This window comes from Myxocyprinus asiaticus, chromosome 29, assembly GCF_019703515.2.
Source record: "Myxocyprinus asiaticus isolate MX2 ecotype Aquarium Trade chromosome 29, UBuf_Myxa_2, whole genome shotgun sequence".
NCBI classification, from domain to species: Eukaryota; Metazoa; Chordata; class Actinopteri; order Cypriniformes; family Catostomidae; genus Myxocyprinus; species Myxocyprinus asiaticus.
In genome coordinates this window covers 24,317,648-24,332,500 of record NC_059372.1, presented here as the reverse complement: position 1 = coordinate 24,332,500, position 14,853 = coordinate 24,317,648, and the positions used below count along the sequence as shown (strand labels likewise).

Sequence of the window (14,853 nt, the reverse complement as noted above, 5' to 3'; positions counted from 1 at the left end):
AGATTTTTGAGAGCTTATTCAGGGCAGACTCTACACAGGCTTGTCTGTCTGAAAGAGTGCAGATTCAGACTCAGAACCTTTGCCAGTGAAAGAGAAAGAAATAGAGCAAGAAATAGTAAAAGAGGAAGAGAGGGTAAGTCTGTTGGAATGCATCCTCCCCTGCACATCTGTGAGCACAAGTATAAGCGCATGGAGTCAGTGGATCTTTATGCTTAAAAACACAGTTAGACTTCAGGTTACAGACATGCACACACCTCCTAGAGTACACACTGCAGGATATTATACAAGAACAGTGCTGCTCAGCTGGAGTTTTCTCACTTTCTTGACATGGAATTTGCTGTAGCACTTTGGGCTAGAGATTTCTTCTCACTTATGAAGACAGAGGCAGATATCTCTAATGGTCACTTCGTAACTGCATCCTCCAGATCATATGGTGCTTTTTGACTTTTGAAGTAGAACGTGTATACAAAAGGTTGTGGACTTTTACTTTTTAAACATGGCTAAAAGTCGGTATGCACATCTCAGTCCACTGCTGGTGACTGTTGCTCACTGGAAAAGACCTAAATGTGTAAGTATTTGAAATTTCACCCTAAAAGGAAATTGTTCTGGATGACTGGGAATTAAACTGTGAAAATGTTTTCATATTTTATACATTTAAATGGATGATTCACAATAATTCATTTCTACTTAATTTTATGAGTTTTATTCATCAATAATTACATTAAAAGTGGTCAAAACATCATGGATTTACAGTAAGTGGTGTAAATTCAGCAGAAATTAAGGCAGCAATTAAATGAAAGTTTTCAGTTTTATGTAGCTAAAAAAATATTTTTACAGTATAAGGATCTAGTTTTGTGTCATTGCTTGAGTTCAGCACAAAGTAAAAACAGAGCTAAACATTTTATTCAATATAAACTAAAGATTCAATTAAAAACGGAGCTATTTTAACAGATAAAAATGATGATGGTTCAGTATTCATCACAATATTGCTAAAAACAACAGCAAATAATGTAAACGAAATAGTAAACTAAAATAAAGTGATGAATGTAAAGAGGGCAGAATGTGCAAGTTTTGCCACCTTAGATGCACCTAATCCATTTACATGTTTTTAGCTCCAAATGTTAAAAGGTTTTCAGTTGAGTGTGATATGGATTTTCTCCCATCATTTTCAAAGCTGAAATCAATATAGACTGACTTGCTCTATAATTTTACGCTAAAGGTGCTGCACATTCATTTGCTGCACTAATCACTGTCAGCCATGTTCGATTACCTGTAGTTTTGTCCTACGATCAAACAGATTATGCCCTAAAAACTGTTCTCACATCCATACTTTACCCCTGCAGTATCATATGGAGACTTAAAAAAAGCTCATTTGATTCAATAGTTTTGGCATATTGTTAATATAATTATTTTCATTGTTTTTTTTTATATTGCTTTAGTTACGTATATACAGTACATATTACTGTGTGATATTATTTTAATATATAGTATTTCTGTAATCAAATGGTCTAGATAGTTGAGCAATGTACACTGTTTGTTTAGGGAGGATGTGAAGCATGTAGAGCACATGGTTCAGAGTTTTATAGTATTATTAGATGACTTTATTCTCTGGTGTTTTAGTTAATTCATTTGATAGTTTAAAGAGACTGAAGAGGTTCTTAAGTAATGTGTTTGTAGTACAGTACTGTCAGCCTGACTCTTCAGTCCCAGCGACCTCATGTCAGGGGTATTTTGCCATGGTCAAATTTCACTAACGTTTGTTTTCAAGGCAGCAATAGCATTTTGTTTGCTGATGGTGGTGGACTCACACAATGTACTCAAACAGTGTGGTACAGTATACAAAGTATTTGTTCAAGACTGTGAGAAATTCATCCAGGCTTCATTTTCCACACATTGCTGATAATTGTTTCCACTGTCTCTCACGTTATCTTTAGGTCGGTCCCAAATGCTGGACAGAACACTGTCTGTTCTTTGGAGGTTCTCCATGTAGCAACTCACTTGAATAAACTGCAGCCACATCAGCTGTCAGTAGATAAGTGCATGTTAATGTGTGTGTGTGGGAATCAATCAAGATGAATAATGAGACGTTTCATTTTTTTGATCGACAATCAAACAGACTTGAGATGTATAAAGCAAATGTAGAAGCCAAATATTACTCTCGAGTCTTGAATTTGAATAATTTGTCTAATTTATAAATGCTTTCTATGTCATTTTTTAAATTGGGACATGAAAACAAGACAAATGATAACAAACTGCATCAACTGCCAAGAATAACAATTATAAACAATTTTACGTTTAAACAATTGTAACCAACTTAATGGCTAAGAAGGACAAACTTCAAGCAATTTTATCAAAGATGTCTCTCAAAGCTTACTCTCCACAACTTATAAATCGCATGCTGCCATTAGGTAAGCGGGGAAAGATCTTTTGTATCCTGCCTGTGTGTTAGGCCAAAGCTAACATTGTCTCCAGCCATTAATGAGTGCATTTGGCCCAAGTAACCCGGTAGCATGAATTGATCCAAAAGCACTACAAAGTGCCCCTAAAGAAGGTTGTGCTTTGCCGTTATCTGGTATTAAACAAATAGTTCAATCACAAATGAAAATTCTCCAATTATTTAATCACCCTCATGTTGTTCCAGTCCCGATTACAGGAAATCCAGAATGTTCAGTCTCAGTCACTATTGACTTTCATTGTATGAAACAAAGATGCAATGAAAGTGAATGATCTTCTACCTACCATTTCCTTTTGTGTTCCAAAGAGGTTTGTAACAACATGCGTAAATGACGACATTTTCATTTTTGGGTGAACGATCACTTTAGTCTTTATGGGAAAACCCATTCTCCTCCTTTTTTAGATTCTGTATATTAAATTATCTATTTATAAAGTGCATTATGATACTGTATAAGTGTAAGAACTCTAAATCACCCTGTTTTCCATATACAGTCTAAAAGATTCCCAGTTAGCATACGTATACTGAATGTGTGTTTTTACATCTGGAAGACATATTTTTTAGGTTAATTGCTCATCTGCAATACACGGCTGTGTTTCCTTTTGAATGTCAAGGAGACATCAGATCTCTTTGAGACGTTTGTTTAGAATGTTTATAAATCTGATCTTTTTAAGATGTTTAACAGATGTTATGTGAGGGACTCGACATAGAGGCGAAGGTAGAATCCAAATGCAGGAAGTTTATGGTCGAGGTTCGAGGTTTTTATGGTCGGTGATTACTTGAAATGGAGGGACAGATCCTTCAAGCCAGTAGCGCCACTCTAACGCAGCCTTCATGGAGAGTAGCTCTTTGTTTCCAACATCAGTTCCTTTCAGCGGAGTTTAGTTTACGTGAAAAGAAAGCACACTGATAGAGTTTTGCAGGGTTACCGTGGCGTTGATAACTGCCTCGATGCCACAGTCTGATGTATCCACTTCTACAATGAACAGTTGGTTAGGATCGGGGTGCTTGAGAATGGGGGCGGTCGTGAAACTAGTCTTGAGGGTTTCGAAGGCTTTTTGAGCAGAGTCACTCCATGGAAGTTTGGATGGTTTTCCTTTGAGCAATGATATTAAAGGGGCAGAGATGAGACTGTAGTTGCAGATAAACCTCCTGTAGCCCAGAAAACATTGTAGCTCCTTAATGGTATTGGTCTTGGCCATTCCGTGGCTGCCTGGATCTTGGAGTTATCCATCTCGACACACCTATGACTGATTATATACCCCAAGAATGTTGTATGGGTAGTGTGGAACTCATTTTTCTGCTTTCACGTAGAGTTGGTGTTTCTGTAGGCATGAGAGGACCATCTTGACATCTTTGTGTTGTGCTTTATCATGGGAGTAGATAAGTATGTTGTCGATGTAGGCGATGACACACTTGTTGAGGAGGTCTCTGAAAATCTCATTGATGAACGATTGGAACACAGCTGGTGCATTGGCCAGGCCATAAGGCATCACCTGGTACTCCTAGTGCCCCCTAGTGGTGATGAATGCGTTTTTCCACTCATCTCCTCTAATACGAATGAGATTGTAAGCACTTCTCAAATCAAGCTTAGTGTAGATGCGTGCTTCACATAGTTGTTCTAGAACAGATGGAACAAGAGGGAGTGGATACCTGTATTTGATTGTAACGGTGTTCAATCAATACATGGACAGAGCCCTCCATCTTTTTTCTCAACGAAGAAAAAACCTGCTGCAGCTGGTGAGGTGGAAGGACGAATAAAACCTGAAGCTAGAGCCTCCTCGTCATAGACTTACATGGCCATGGTTTCAGGTCTTGATAACGGATATTCCTTGCTTCTAGGAGGTGCCATGTTGGACAGTAACTCAATAGCGCAGTCCCATGGCCGATGAGGGGGTAGTTGTGTTGCCTTGATCTTACTGAAAACTTCAGAAAACTCAGAATATTCAATGGGGATTTTGATTTGAGCTTGAATCTCAGGACTTTCAATGCTAGTGGTTAAACATGACATGGTGACTGTGACATGAAGACAGTTTGAATGGCATTAGTCTGACCATTGTTTTAACTCACCCTGGTTCCAGGAGATTATGGGACAGCCAGCCATGAATGACCCAGGATGAGAATATGCTTAGGTGAGTTGATGACATTAAGAGATATGGTTTCTGTGTGAAATAATCCAATTCGTAGTGTCACTGGAACCGTTTGGTGAGTGATGCGTGTGCCTATGGTTGCATTATCCACAGCAGTGATATTAATGGTGGGTATGCAAGGTACTGTTTGGATATGGAGTTCTTGTACAAGATCTTGGTGAATCAAATTAACAGCAGCCCCTGAGTCGACAAGTGCAGAAACACATTTAAATTTATCAAAGGAGAGTTCGATGGGAAGAGAAAAACTGTGGTGTATGGGAAAGGAAATATTCTTGGTTCTCACTTTTGTTCTTGAGTTTTGATATTTCTTGCCTTTGTGAGGGCATGCAGAGTTTTGATGACTCCTTTCACCACAGTAGTAACACAGTCCCTCCTTATGACGATGATTGCGTTCTTCAACAGAAACTCTAGTATAGGCGATCTGCATAGGTTCAGGAGATTCGGGGCATGCCTGGACTTGACTATGGACTGATAATTGTGACGGCTAATCTTTGAACGTGGCGAGTTACGCAGTAAATTATCAATCTTTACAGCCAACGAAATGAATTCAGTGAGCGTTGAATCCTCACCCTTGCATGCAAGTTTGGCCTGCAAATTGTGGTTCAGTCCTTCTCTGAACACAGTCTTGAGTGCAATATCATTCCATCCACTTTGGGCTGCTAGTGTCCTGAAGTGTATGGCAAAGTCAGCTGCTGAACGTGAACCCTGGCATAAATGAAGCAGCTGAACAGAGACATCTTTACCTCCCTCCGGGTATTCAAACACTTCATGGATCTGGGAAGCGAAGTAATCAAATGAAAGTTTGGAGTTGCCTATCAGTCTCCCAAACAGTAGAAACCCAGTCTAACACTTTACCAGTAAGTAATGTCATCATAAATGCACATTTCTTTGAATCCTGACTGAATGATTCTTGTTGGTTGGAGAAATATATTCTACATTGTCATAGAAACCCCTTACATTTCTATAGTGAGCCATCAAACTTCAGGAAGAGCGAATCTTACCGGTGTAGCTTGGGGGGATGGAAGATAGTTGATGTAGTGGGTGAGGCTCTCATTTGCAGCTCTTAGGTTGTTCAGTTGCTCTTGGTAACTTGTGAGAAGTTCGCTCTGGTAAGCGAATGCAGCCTGGAGCTGAGAAAATTCCGCTGGATTCATTGGTGGCGAAGTATTCTGTGAGGGACTCGACATAGAGGTGAAATTAGAATCCAAATGCAGGAAGTTTATTAAACACAGCAAACAAATCCAAAACACAAGGCAGAGACGTAGTCGTTAAAGCAGGCAAGGTAGTCATGTAAGGTAATCAGTCCAACCAGGCAAACAGAGCAAAACAGTAATCCAAAAATCAGTAATCCAATAAGGCAGGCCCAATGGTCATAACATGAAGACAATGAAAAACAGGCAATGGGAAAACACTTGGTAAGGCAGTGAAACTGACAATACTTCGCAAAGTCACAATGGAAAGTCATGGCTATTTATATAGTGCAAACAGCAAGTCACCATAGAAGAAATGGTTCATTGTTAGTATTCGGGAGAGGGCTCCCTCTGGCGGTCGGCTGAATGAATACCAGCCTCATTCGTTACATGTTAATTAGATTGTGATGCTTTCCAGATGAAAAGATCTAAAATAAACATATCAGAGATGTACATGTGATATCTGGGTTTATTTAGTAGAGGCAGCTGCAACTTGTATCCTGCAGCAAAGCAATGTGTTTTCTGTGTTCTTAGCCACTCCCTATACTCAAATCATGAGAATGTAATCTAGGGGTCAACTTAAAACTCACCTCATTTCATTTCATCTCATCTCATCTCCTCTCTTCCAGACTACTGATTTATTTGAAATGATTGAGAAAATGCAGGTAACATGTTTCTTTTTATTTTCTTTTTCCCCCCTCTGCCTCTCATTTTTGATCTACAGTAGATGTCTTCCATTAACCCTGCAATCAGCTGTCTTAACTGGCTACCTAGTTGCATTTGCATGTCTTTTTGCTCTAGTTGAAGGTCATCCTTGTATGTAGTGAGGACTTTTATTTATTATCATTGTCCTGTGGTTGCCAAATGTGCAATGATTAAGTTAGCACCATTGCACACAATTTGACTAAGAGGAGAACAAATTTTGCAAAGTTATTGCCTCTGGTGGTTAAATACAGGAGGATCCTGATGTTGACCACACAGAGAGGACACATTTAAAGGTGAAGGGTGTAATTTCTGTGTCTCTGGTGTCACTAATTGGAATAGCAAAAATAATGACTGTTTAAAATCAGGTTTACTAAACACTTCTGCAGTGGTTGATTAAACTGATTGTCCTGCCCCACACTGACGCCATTTGTTGAGCCAGTGTTGCTGTGTCGGGCATCTATGGGATGCATAAACAAAAAGAGCAATGTTTTGATGGTGCCACAGAGCCACAGTGTTAACACTTTTTAGGTAAATCAACCTATAAATGGCTTACCTACACAGTAGCTGGCTCTGCAGATTAGGCTGGGATAGCAAAAAAGTATTCGAACATCCAAATTACACACTGTAACAGTTCAAGGATGGGCAAGGAGGAGGCAGGAACTGGCTGAACAGTCAACATAAAGGTTTAATGATATAAATGAACTTAAAACAACATAAAACATAAATGAACACAGACACATTTGCAGCACGGCAGCGTGCGTCTCTCTTTCTCTCGAACTGGCGCCTCCGGCTTCCCTTTATCTCACTCTCCCGCTGATCAGCTGATGCAGCGCCGGCCGTGCACCATCATGGCCCGGCCACACCCTCCTCCTCGTCACACTCCTCCCCCGCCCAATTCAGGCCGGGGTGCCACCGGACTGACTTGCCCCCCACCCACCTCTGGAGGGGCAACGCTGCCCTTCCGAGGTGGTCCACTCCACCTCTTGTGAACCTGGGGGAGAGACGAGGGGAGGTGTGGCGAGAGAGAAAGGGTGAGCGGAGACACACAGAGAGAGGAGAGAGAGAGAAGAACTTGCTCACCGGCTCCTGGACGTGCTTTCGCCTGGTTCTCAACCACTCCTCCGTCCTCTGGCGACGCCAGCTCGCTCCTCCCATCTGCTATCGGAATCCCCAAACTGCAAATGCAGGAACTGATTTTAAACTTTGCGCTGAGATTAGACATGCTTCTAAAACATCTTGGCGCAATGACCTATTTCTCAGCAATATAGCAAATTAACATACATCATTAGCATACAACATCGGTTTGCTTGCATACACCCACAGATAGCGCAAACACTCCCACCCACGCCCAATTGCACTTTTCGCTCTCACGGAAATTGGCCAAGAGGTAGCACACAGTTGTTGTGCTTTATAATGCATGGGAACAGTATGACATTAGATCTGATTTATTTTTGGGTTTCTGCAGAATCTGCAGACCAAAGGTCTTTTTCTTCTGTAAATGAGAGTCTTGGTTAGATGTTTTAAATTACAAACAAGCTGGTATATACTGTATATCACAGTTGTCCTGCCATAAACGAGACAGTATGCTGAAAAAGATCCCTTTAATTTGTCATCAGATAGTTCAAACTTTCCTACTCCTTTGCATCTCAGCGCATTGCAGCGTTTCAGACTGACAGTAACAGCTAACATTAGAATCTGATGAAACCAGTCAAAAGTTTTTTCACATTCATTGAAATTCCTAGTCGATTATGCCACTAAAAGGTTTTCTTTTTTTATTTTATTTTTATTTACATTGAAGAACTGGACAAATGGTTTTATACATTACAACTTAATGATGTTATATTTTGTGTAATTTTTGTTACTCCCTGCTTGCTTGCAATGCCGCTTTGATCTTATGCTCCACTGTCTGGCATTTTTAAACTTGATTAAAGAGAATGAAGAAATAGTTCATTGTGTATGATTGATGCAAGGGCTGATAGTGCTTTCTGTCTTGCTTTTTTTTTTCTTCTAACAATAGACTGCTGTTCTGCTACTGTTTATGTGCATGAGAACTGTTTTTGCCAAAATGAAAGTTTAGTGAATGTCCCAGTATGCTGTTCCACATCTTGTCTTGCCTTTGTTTTCCTGGCTTTTAGCTTTTTTCCTTGAATTAAAGTATATTTTGAACATATCTCTTATGAATAATTTTTTGATTGCTTATGTTTTTATTAACATTATTATCATTATTATTATTATTTAAATAAGAATGCAATATTAATTTCTAAATGTGTAGTACAATATAGGCTTTGTACAATTGATATATTAAGCTTTTTATGTCTTTTCATTTATTATTTTATATTTTAATCTTTTTTTTTTTTTCATTTCACCTGCATAAAAATATTCCTCAGCTGATCTCAGCAGTATCATAAGTGTTATTTTTGCTTTTACACAGGGCTGCTATAGGGCTGACAGACTCTCTTTTTTTATCTTTCAGAGCAACAGAATGGACGAGCAACGGTGCACTCTTCCTCCTCCTCTCAAAGTACGTTCACCTCACCAGTTCCCTTTGTGCACACACACACACACACACACACACACACACAAAATACAAAACACATATTGTCTAAAGGGCCATGGGCTGCTGTTTTTATCTGCAGGCAGACAGCTTCAAATGGAAGAGCTATATATCAGTGAAGCTCGCACACCCAGTTTTCAAAGACATCCCTAGCCCACTTTCACTTGCACTAATGGAGCTGCAATAAAATAAGATTGGCATGTGCTGAACAGTATTCTCTGGTCTGAGGCCAAACTGCCTGTAAAGAATCAAACTGATCACAGTCTCCACTTAATGAGTTAGTTAGTTCTGTTAAATCCTATACAGCAGATCAAGTTGTCTGTTTTTGTCAATTCCTTGGGATATTCTAAGCCATTGAAGTTTACTTACTGCTTAAACTGACAGAAAAAAAATTAAAAGGTACTGAGCTACAGCATGCCCAGGGGTGGAAATCAACAGGGACATGGTGATAAAATATTATATCAATATCTGGACTGTGATATGGAGCCTTATTTTAAGCTCGCAAGTGCTAAGCGCAGCGCAATGCCTTAACTCATAAGTGCAAAGTCAATGGGCATGTCCATGAAGTGTTGGTATTTTCATGTAAGTCTAGATGCAAGTGGGTTTGGTGAAATTGTGCGCGCAAGGTGCGAATCAGGTCAATTCTCCGGCACCGTCTTCGTCCTATTATACAGCCCATCCCCTGTCAAGCACCAGTGATATAAATAAAGACAGTACATTCATAAGAAGTTGGTAGTGTAAAGTGACTGTGCAATGAATTGGAAGAATAGAAATATGGATTTACATTATTTTGTGCATCCTTGTTAAATGGGACACTGTAATGGGTAAGGATGGGCAAGGAGGAGGTGGGAACCGGCTGAGCAGTCAACGAAACTTTTAATGACTTAAATCAACTTAAACACACAGACACACACACACAGCGGCCATGTGCCTCTCTCTCTCTCTCTTGAACTGGTGCCTCTGGCTCGTCTTTATCCCCTCCTGATTGATTAGAACAATTCAGGACAGGTTGTGCATCCTCATGGCCTGGCCACACCCTCCTCCTCATCACAGACATGTTCCTTTTAGACGCATGGAAAATGTGGTTCAGGATATGGATGTAGGCTCTGTTAAATTACAGAGAATGTAAGTTTTATTAATTATTATTAATCATTTTCATCTACTGACACACAAATCATGGCTAGTATTAACAGTGATTGTATCGGTACGCACTTCACTTCTACCAGTTGACACTGATTTTGAAAAATTCAATTAATTTATTGAAACACGAAAAAATTAAACCAAAAATATTTCTACATTCAAATTACACTTCAAATGAAACTAAAATATATTCAAAATAACGAAGTGGTCAAAACAATCATACCAAATCAAAACATTTTACTCTCTCCTTCTTCCACTGGCCCCTTTTGCAGTGACTTTAAAATTATTATTATTATTATGATTATTATAAAACTAATATTAACTGAAAAAATAAACCCTGACCTCTAGTTCTGACTTTCAGAATTTGGACATGAACTTTACCACCTACCACCTGCTAGTGAAACCTCCAAACTGCTAATGCAGCAACTGAATTTGGATTTTGCGCTAAGTTAAGATGTGGTACTGAAACGTCTTATCGCAATGACCAAATTCTTAGGAAAGTAGCAAATTAAGCTTTGCACCACTTCATTTACATACAATACACCCACAGTTTGTGTGATTACACCCACAGTAGCACAAACATTCCCACCCACGCCCATTTGCGCTGGCACAAAATTTGCACTTAGAATTAGTGCTCTCACAAAAATTGGATAAGACGCTGCACACGGTCGTAGCGTATACCGCTGCGCTTTGCCCATTCATGAAAATAGAGCCCATGATAATATTGTGATTCTTAATGTTTAGCCTATTGCGATTCAAAAGTGTGATTTATGCAGTCTTTTACACAATTGATTCTTATCTTCATTTGACCTTGATGCTTTGTGAAAAAGTGCTGAACTTCATGCTTTACTTTATTATAGAACCGTAGAAGTAGCATAGAGCAGAGGCACACTAGTGTTTCTGTTAGTAAACAAATGACGCGAGGGAGTATTAAATAATCGCAATTAATCGCATAGTAATATTTGCTAAAAAGTGTGTCTGCACTTTATAAAATAAATATAATTTAATATATAATAACTGAAATAATTATAAATATAATACAAATCAATAGAATAATTTATTACATTTTAGTGGCAGTCAAGTAAAGCATTGATTAGAAAGTGACTTTAGAAGTTAATATATTGTTTGGTTTATTTCCATATAATTGAACATAGACCTGGGCCTACAGTCCAAAGTGATCCGTTTTACCATGAAGTTCATCAGTGTGTCTGAGGTAGACATAAGAGATGTTCTCATAGGAGGTGCCCTTGCATCCAGTCTGTACACATGAGTTTAATGAGTTGCATTTCACTGGTTTTCAGTGTCTTTGGCCATAAATGCCACATTTTTTGGATGCTGTGTGAATTTAAATATACTTTGAAAATGTAAAAAGCAAGCTGTTGGTTTGTTGTCAGTATAGCTGCACATTGCTTGTACAGCTGGAGCTGCGTTTGCTGCCCCTGCTGACTGAGACTCGCAAAAACACTAAGGTGGTACTTCAAGCTTAAATTGCTCCTTTGGTGGGAAGATTCATTATTACTGTGGCATGATTAATTGTGTTAATTTTTTTTAGCGTGATGTTTTTATAGACATAATCGTACTGATTTAACATGTTAAATTGACAGCCTAAATTATTATGTCTGTATAGAAGATCTGTATTGACAAGTTTTAGACTTATATTCTTAGCTCATTCTGAGTTTGCATTTTGGTCAAATAGAAGTAATGAGTGTTTGTTGATCTAATTCCACTGTTTTTGTTTTGCTCTGAGAGGTCAATATTCTTTTTCCACCAAATATTAATGTGAAAAATGTAATTAACATTGATTCTTGGCCTTACAGTATTGATACAATATTGTGAGATGAAATATTGTGATATCGATTTTCCCCCATTTTCAAGCTGAAGGTACTTTCTTGAGTAACGAAAGACGAATCTTAAAGCTAAGATCTGTGGTATACAATCAAAGAATGCAGCTTTGTGTCTTCTTGTTACAGACCGAGGAAGACTATATCCCTTACCCCAGTGTCCATGAGGTAAACCACTTCAAAATAAAGGGCTGACATAAATTGTTTTTTCAGTCAATATCTCAGTGGAATTTATTGTGTGCATGCTTGAGTGAATGGCACCATAATTTATTTTTCTTTTTTTTTTTTTTTTTTTTTTTTTTTCTGTCAGGTTCTCAGCAGAAATAGTCCATTTCCCTTGATTCTGCTGCCCCAGTTTGGGGGTTATTGGATTGAAGGGACCAATCACGAGGTTAGCAATGGGACTGTCCCAGAGCAGCTCCTCTCTCCCACCTCACGCTTCAAACTGGAGTGCAACACCACTGCTAAAATCTACAGGAAGCATTTTCTAGGCAAGGTGAGGATAAGCTTAAATCCAGCATTGATAACTGCAATTGGATATACAGTAACACACTGAGAGAGAGAGAGAGAGAGAGAGAGAGAGAGAGTGAGAGAGAGAGAGAGAGAGAGAGAGAGAGAGAGAGAGAGAGATCTACTTTGATTTAAAAAACTGACAATTTTAGGGAAAATTCACTAAGAATGCTAAAAGCGGCATTTATTTATACACACTGTCTGCATTGTTTTACTGCCAAATTCATGAAAAGAATTATGCTAATTAAGGAGCACCACAAACATGGCAAAAAATAAATAAATTGTGCTAAATGCAGTTTGCATGGTGCATTTCCAGTAGTAATAGTGCAACTGTAATTACGGCACGTGTGACATACACAAATGTATGGTCAGATTTTTATTCAAAAGGGAGTGTTTATTTTGCATTAAAAATAATTGATTTACCTGAGCCATTTTTATGTTGTCAATGTAAATGCTGTTTTCAATGAGTCAGTACTGCTGCAGCCACAAGAGGGTGCTGCTTACGGATGTTAGTGGCACGCGAACTTTCAGCCCTCTGACGCTAACAAGCCACGCCTTCTTTTCTCCTGATTTCTCAGGTATGTTCAATGGAAAAGTTGTAAAATACAACATTTCTCACGTCAAAACATATTAAGCTTCATCTAGTTTGGGTTTCATATCAAAGAATTGGTTAGTTTAATAGATATGTCGAGTTTTCTAAAGTTTGAGTTTCCCCCGTTGTAATGAGTGTAACAGAGCAATTGTAACGTTCAATGCAAGTGAATGGGCCACAATGGCACCCGCCCCCTTAGCCATTGTCAGTTTTTGTTAATAATTAGTGAAATGGCTCCACATATGTCTTGTAATAGGTTGTTTATTTAAATCACATGTTTGATTTAAGTTTTTAGTGATAATTTCTGCACAAATGTTATGTTTAATTTCAGATTGCAATACTAATGGTGTAAATGATGTACAGTGATGTCAGACGTTAAAGGGTTTTACATACTTACCCTGCACAGTTATATGTCAGCATTGTTCACAGAAGAAACCCTAAAAATGGCTAACTTTGTGAGTCATCATTTAATATTAAAGCATTTGAGTGAATTTTATGATGATACGTTACCAGAGGTAGAATATATAATTAGGAAAAATGTATTATTATTTAATTGCTTTATTATATATATTTGTATGTGTGTCTATATGTGATTACAAATATGATGAATGTTCACATATGGTGAAGTTGTAAAGAAAGTGATATTACAGAGTGATATATCTGTTGAATATGCTTTCATTATTAAGAAGACAGATTTTTCACATTAAGAGGGGGAAAAAATAAATTAAATGAGTTTAATAAAGATGCTGACAAGCCATGCCTGAGGAAAGCCGCTAATTTGTGTCTTGTCTTCTTTTCTCAGATTTCTCAGGCAAAAAGTCACTCAGGTCCTATGCATGTCATCAGATAGTTTCAAACCCACCGAGATCCATGTCCAGACTGCAAGACTGATCTTGAAGTCTATACTTCCATGACAACACGGCCCACGACTGACACAGCGGGTTTGCTTGCGTGAATCTGAAGCAGCTGCAGGTGGCCAGAGAGATAAAGGGGTCCTGGCTGAGAGTGAGTACATCACATCATGTCCAAAGGTGTCTGGGACTGAGCAAGGTTGCCGTCAAGAGAAAGGACTGACCTGGCTGAGAAGTTGTAAATAACTTCAAATCCAAGGTGTCTGGAATCGAGCAAGATGGCCGACAAAAGAAAAGGACTGATCTGGAAAACCAAGAAAAGCCTTCACACACTGAATGCCGATGAACTCTTCCAAATTGCTGATAGCATCACACCAGCTTCAGGTCTGGATTCCTCCACCATCTCCAGGGATGATGTGGAAAGTTGTTTTAATTTAATTTCTTCCTACATGCAAAGCAACACTTTAACTGAATTGGAAGATGAAGGGTATGCACAGTTACTGTTTTTGAAAGACATTATTGATGAGGTCATCCAAAATCGTGTAACTATTGTTGTGAATGACCAGCCTGTGTCTAATTTGATTGAAAATGATATGCACAATCAAACCCTCACCAGCTGCACATACACAGACACTGTCAGCAACCACACACATGCAGACATTTTCATCGTCCACATCTGCAGGCATAGATGCAGACACACAGTTTCTGGAATATCAAAAGCTACTCTCTAGCTATGAAGAATCTGGTAAGAAGCTGACAGTGTACAAAATATCACCAACAGTTGTCAAGACAGAAAAGTCACCCTTCACAGAGCAGCACAAAATGCAAAGCACTTACCTCACACTGAGTACTTACCACACACCAAGAC

At 38.7% G+C, this 14,853-nt stretch overlaps 1 protein-coding gene across 7 annotated transcripts in view; it reads left to right on the top strand.

Annotated features, from left to right (window-relative positions):
* LOC127419683 (rap1 GTPase-activating protein 1-like) overlaps window positions 1-14,853 on the top strand; it is a 194,618-nt gene that overhangs the window by 117,274 nt on the left and 62,491 nt on the right. For 5 of the 7 annotated variants that reach the window (XM_051661283.1, XM_051661282.1, XM_051661279.1 and 2 more), the window contains 4 exons: window positions 6,422-6,457; window positions 8,971-9,018; window positions 12,162-12,200; window positions 12,343-12,528. In XM_051661283.1, the coding sequence (XP_051517243.1) occupies window positions 6,440-6,457; window positions 8,971-9,018; window positions 12,162-12,200; window positions 12,343-12,528 (291 nt within the window). In that variant the 5' untranslated portion in view covers window positions 6,422-6,439. The remainder of the gene's footprint in view (window positions 1-6,421; window positions 6,458-8,970; window positions 9,019-12,161; window positions 12,201-12,342; window positions 12,529-14,853) is intronic. The other 2 variants (XM_051661281.1, XM_051661285.1) reach the window with 1 other exon arrangement.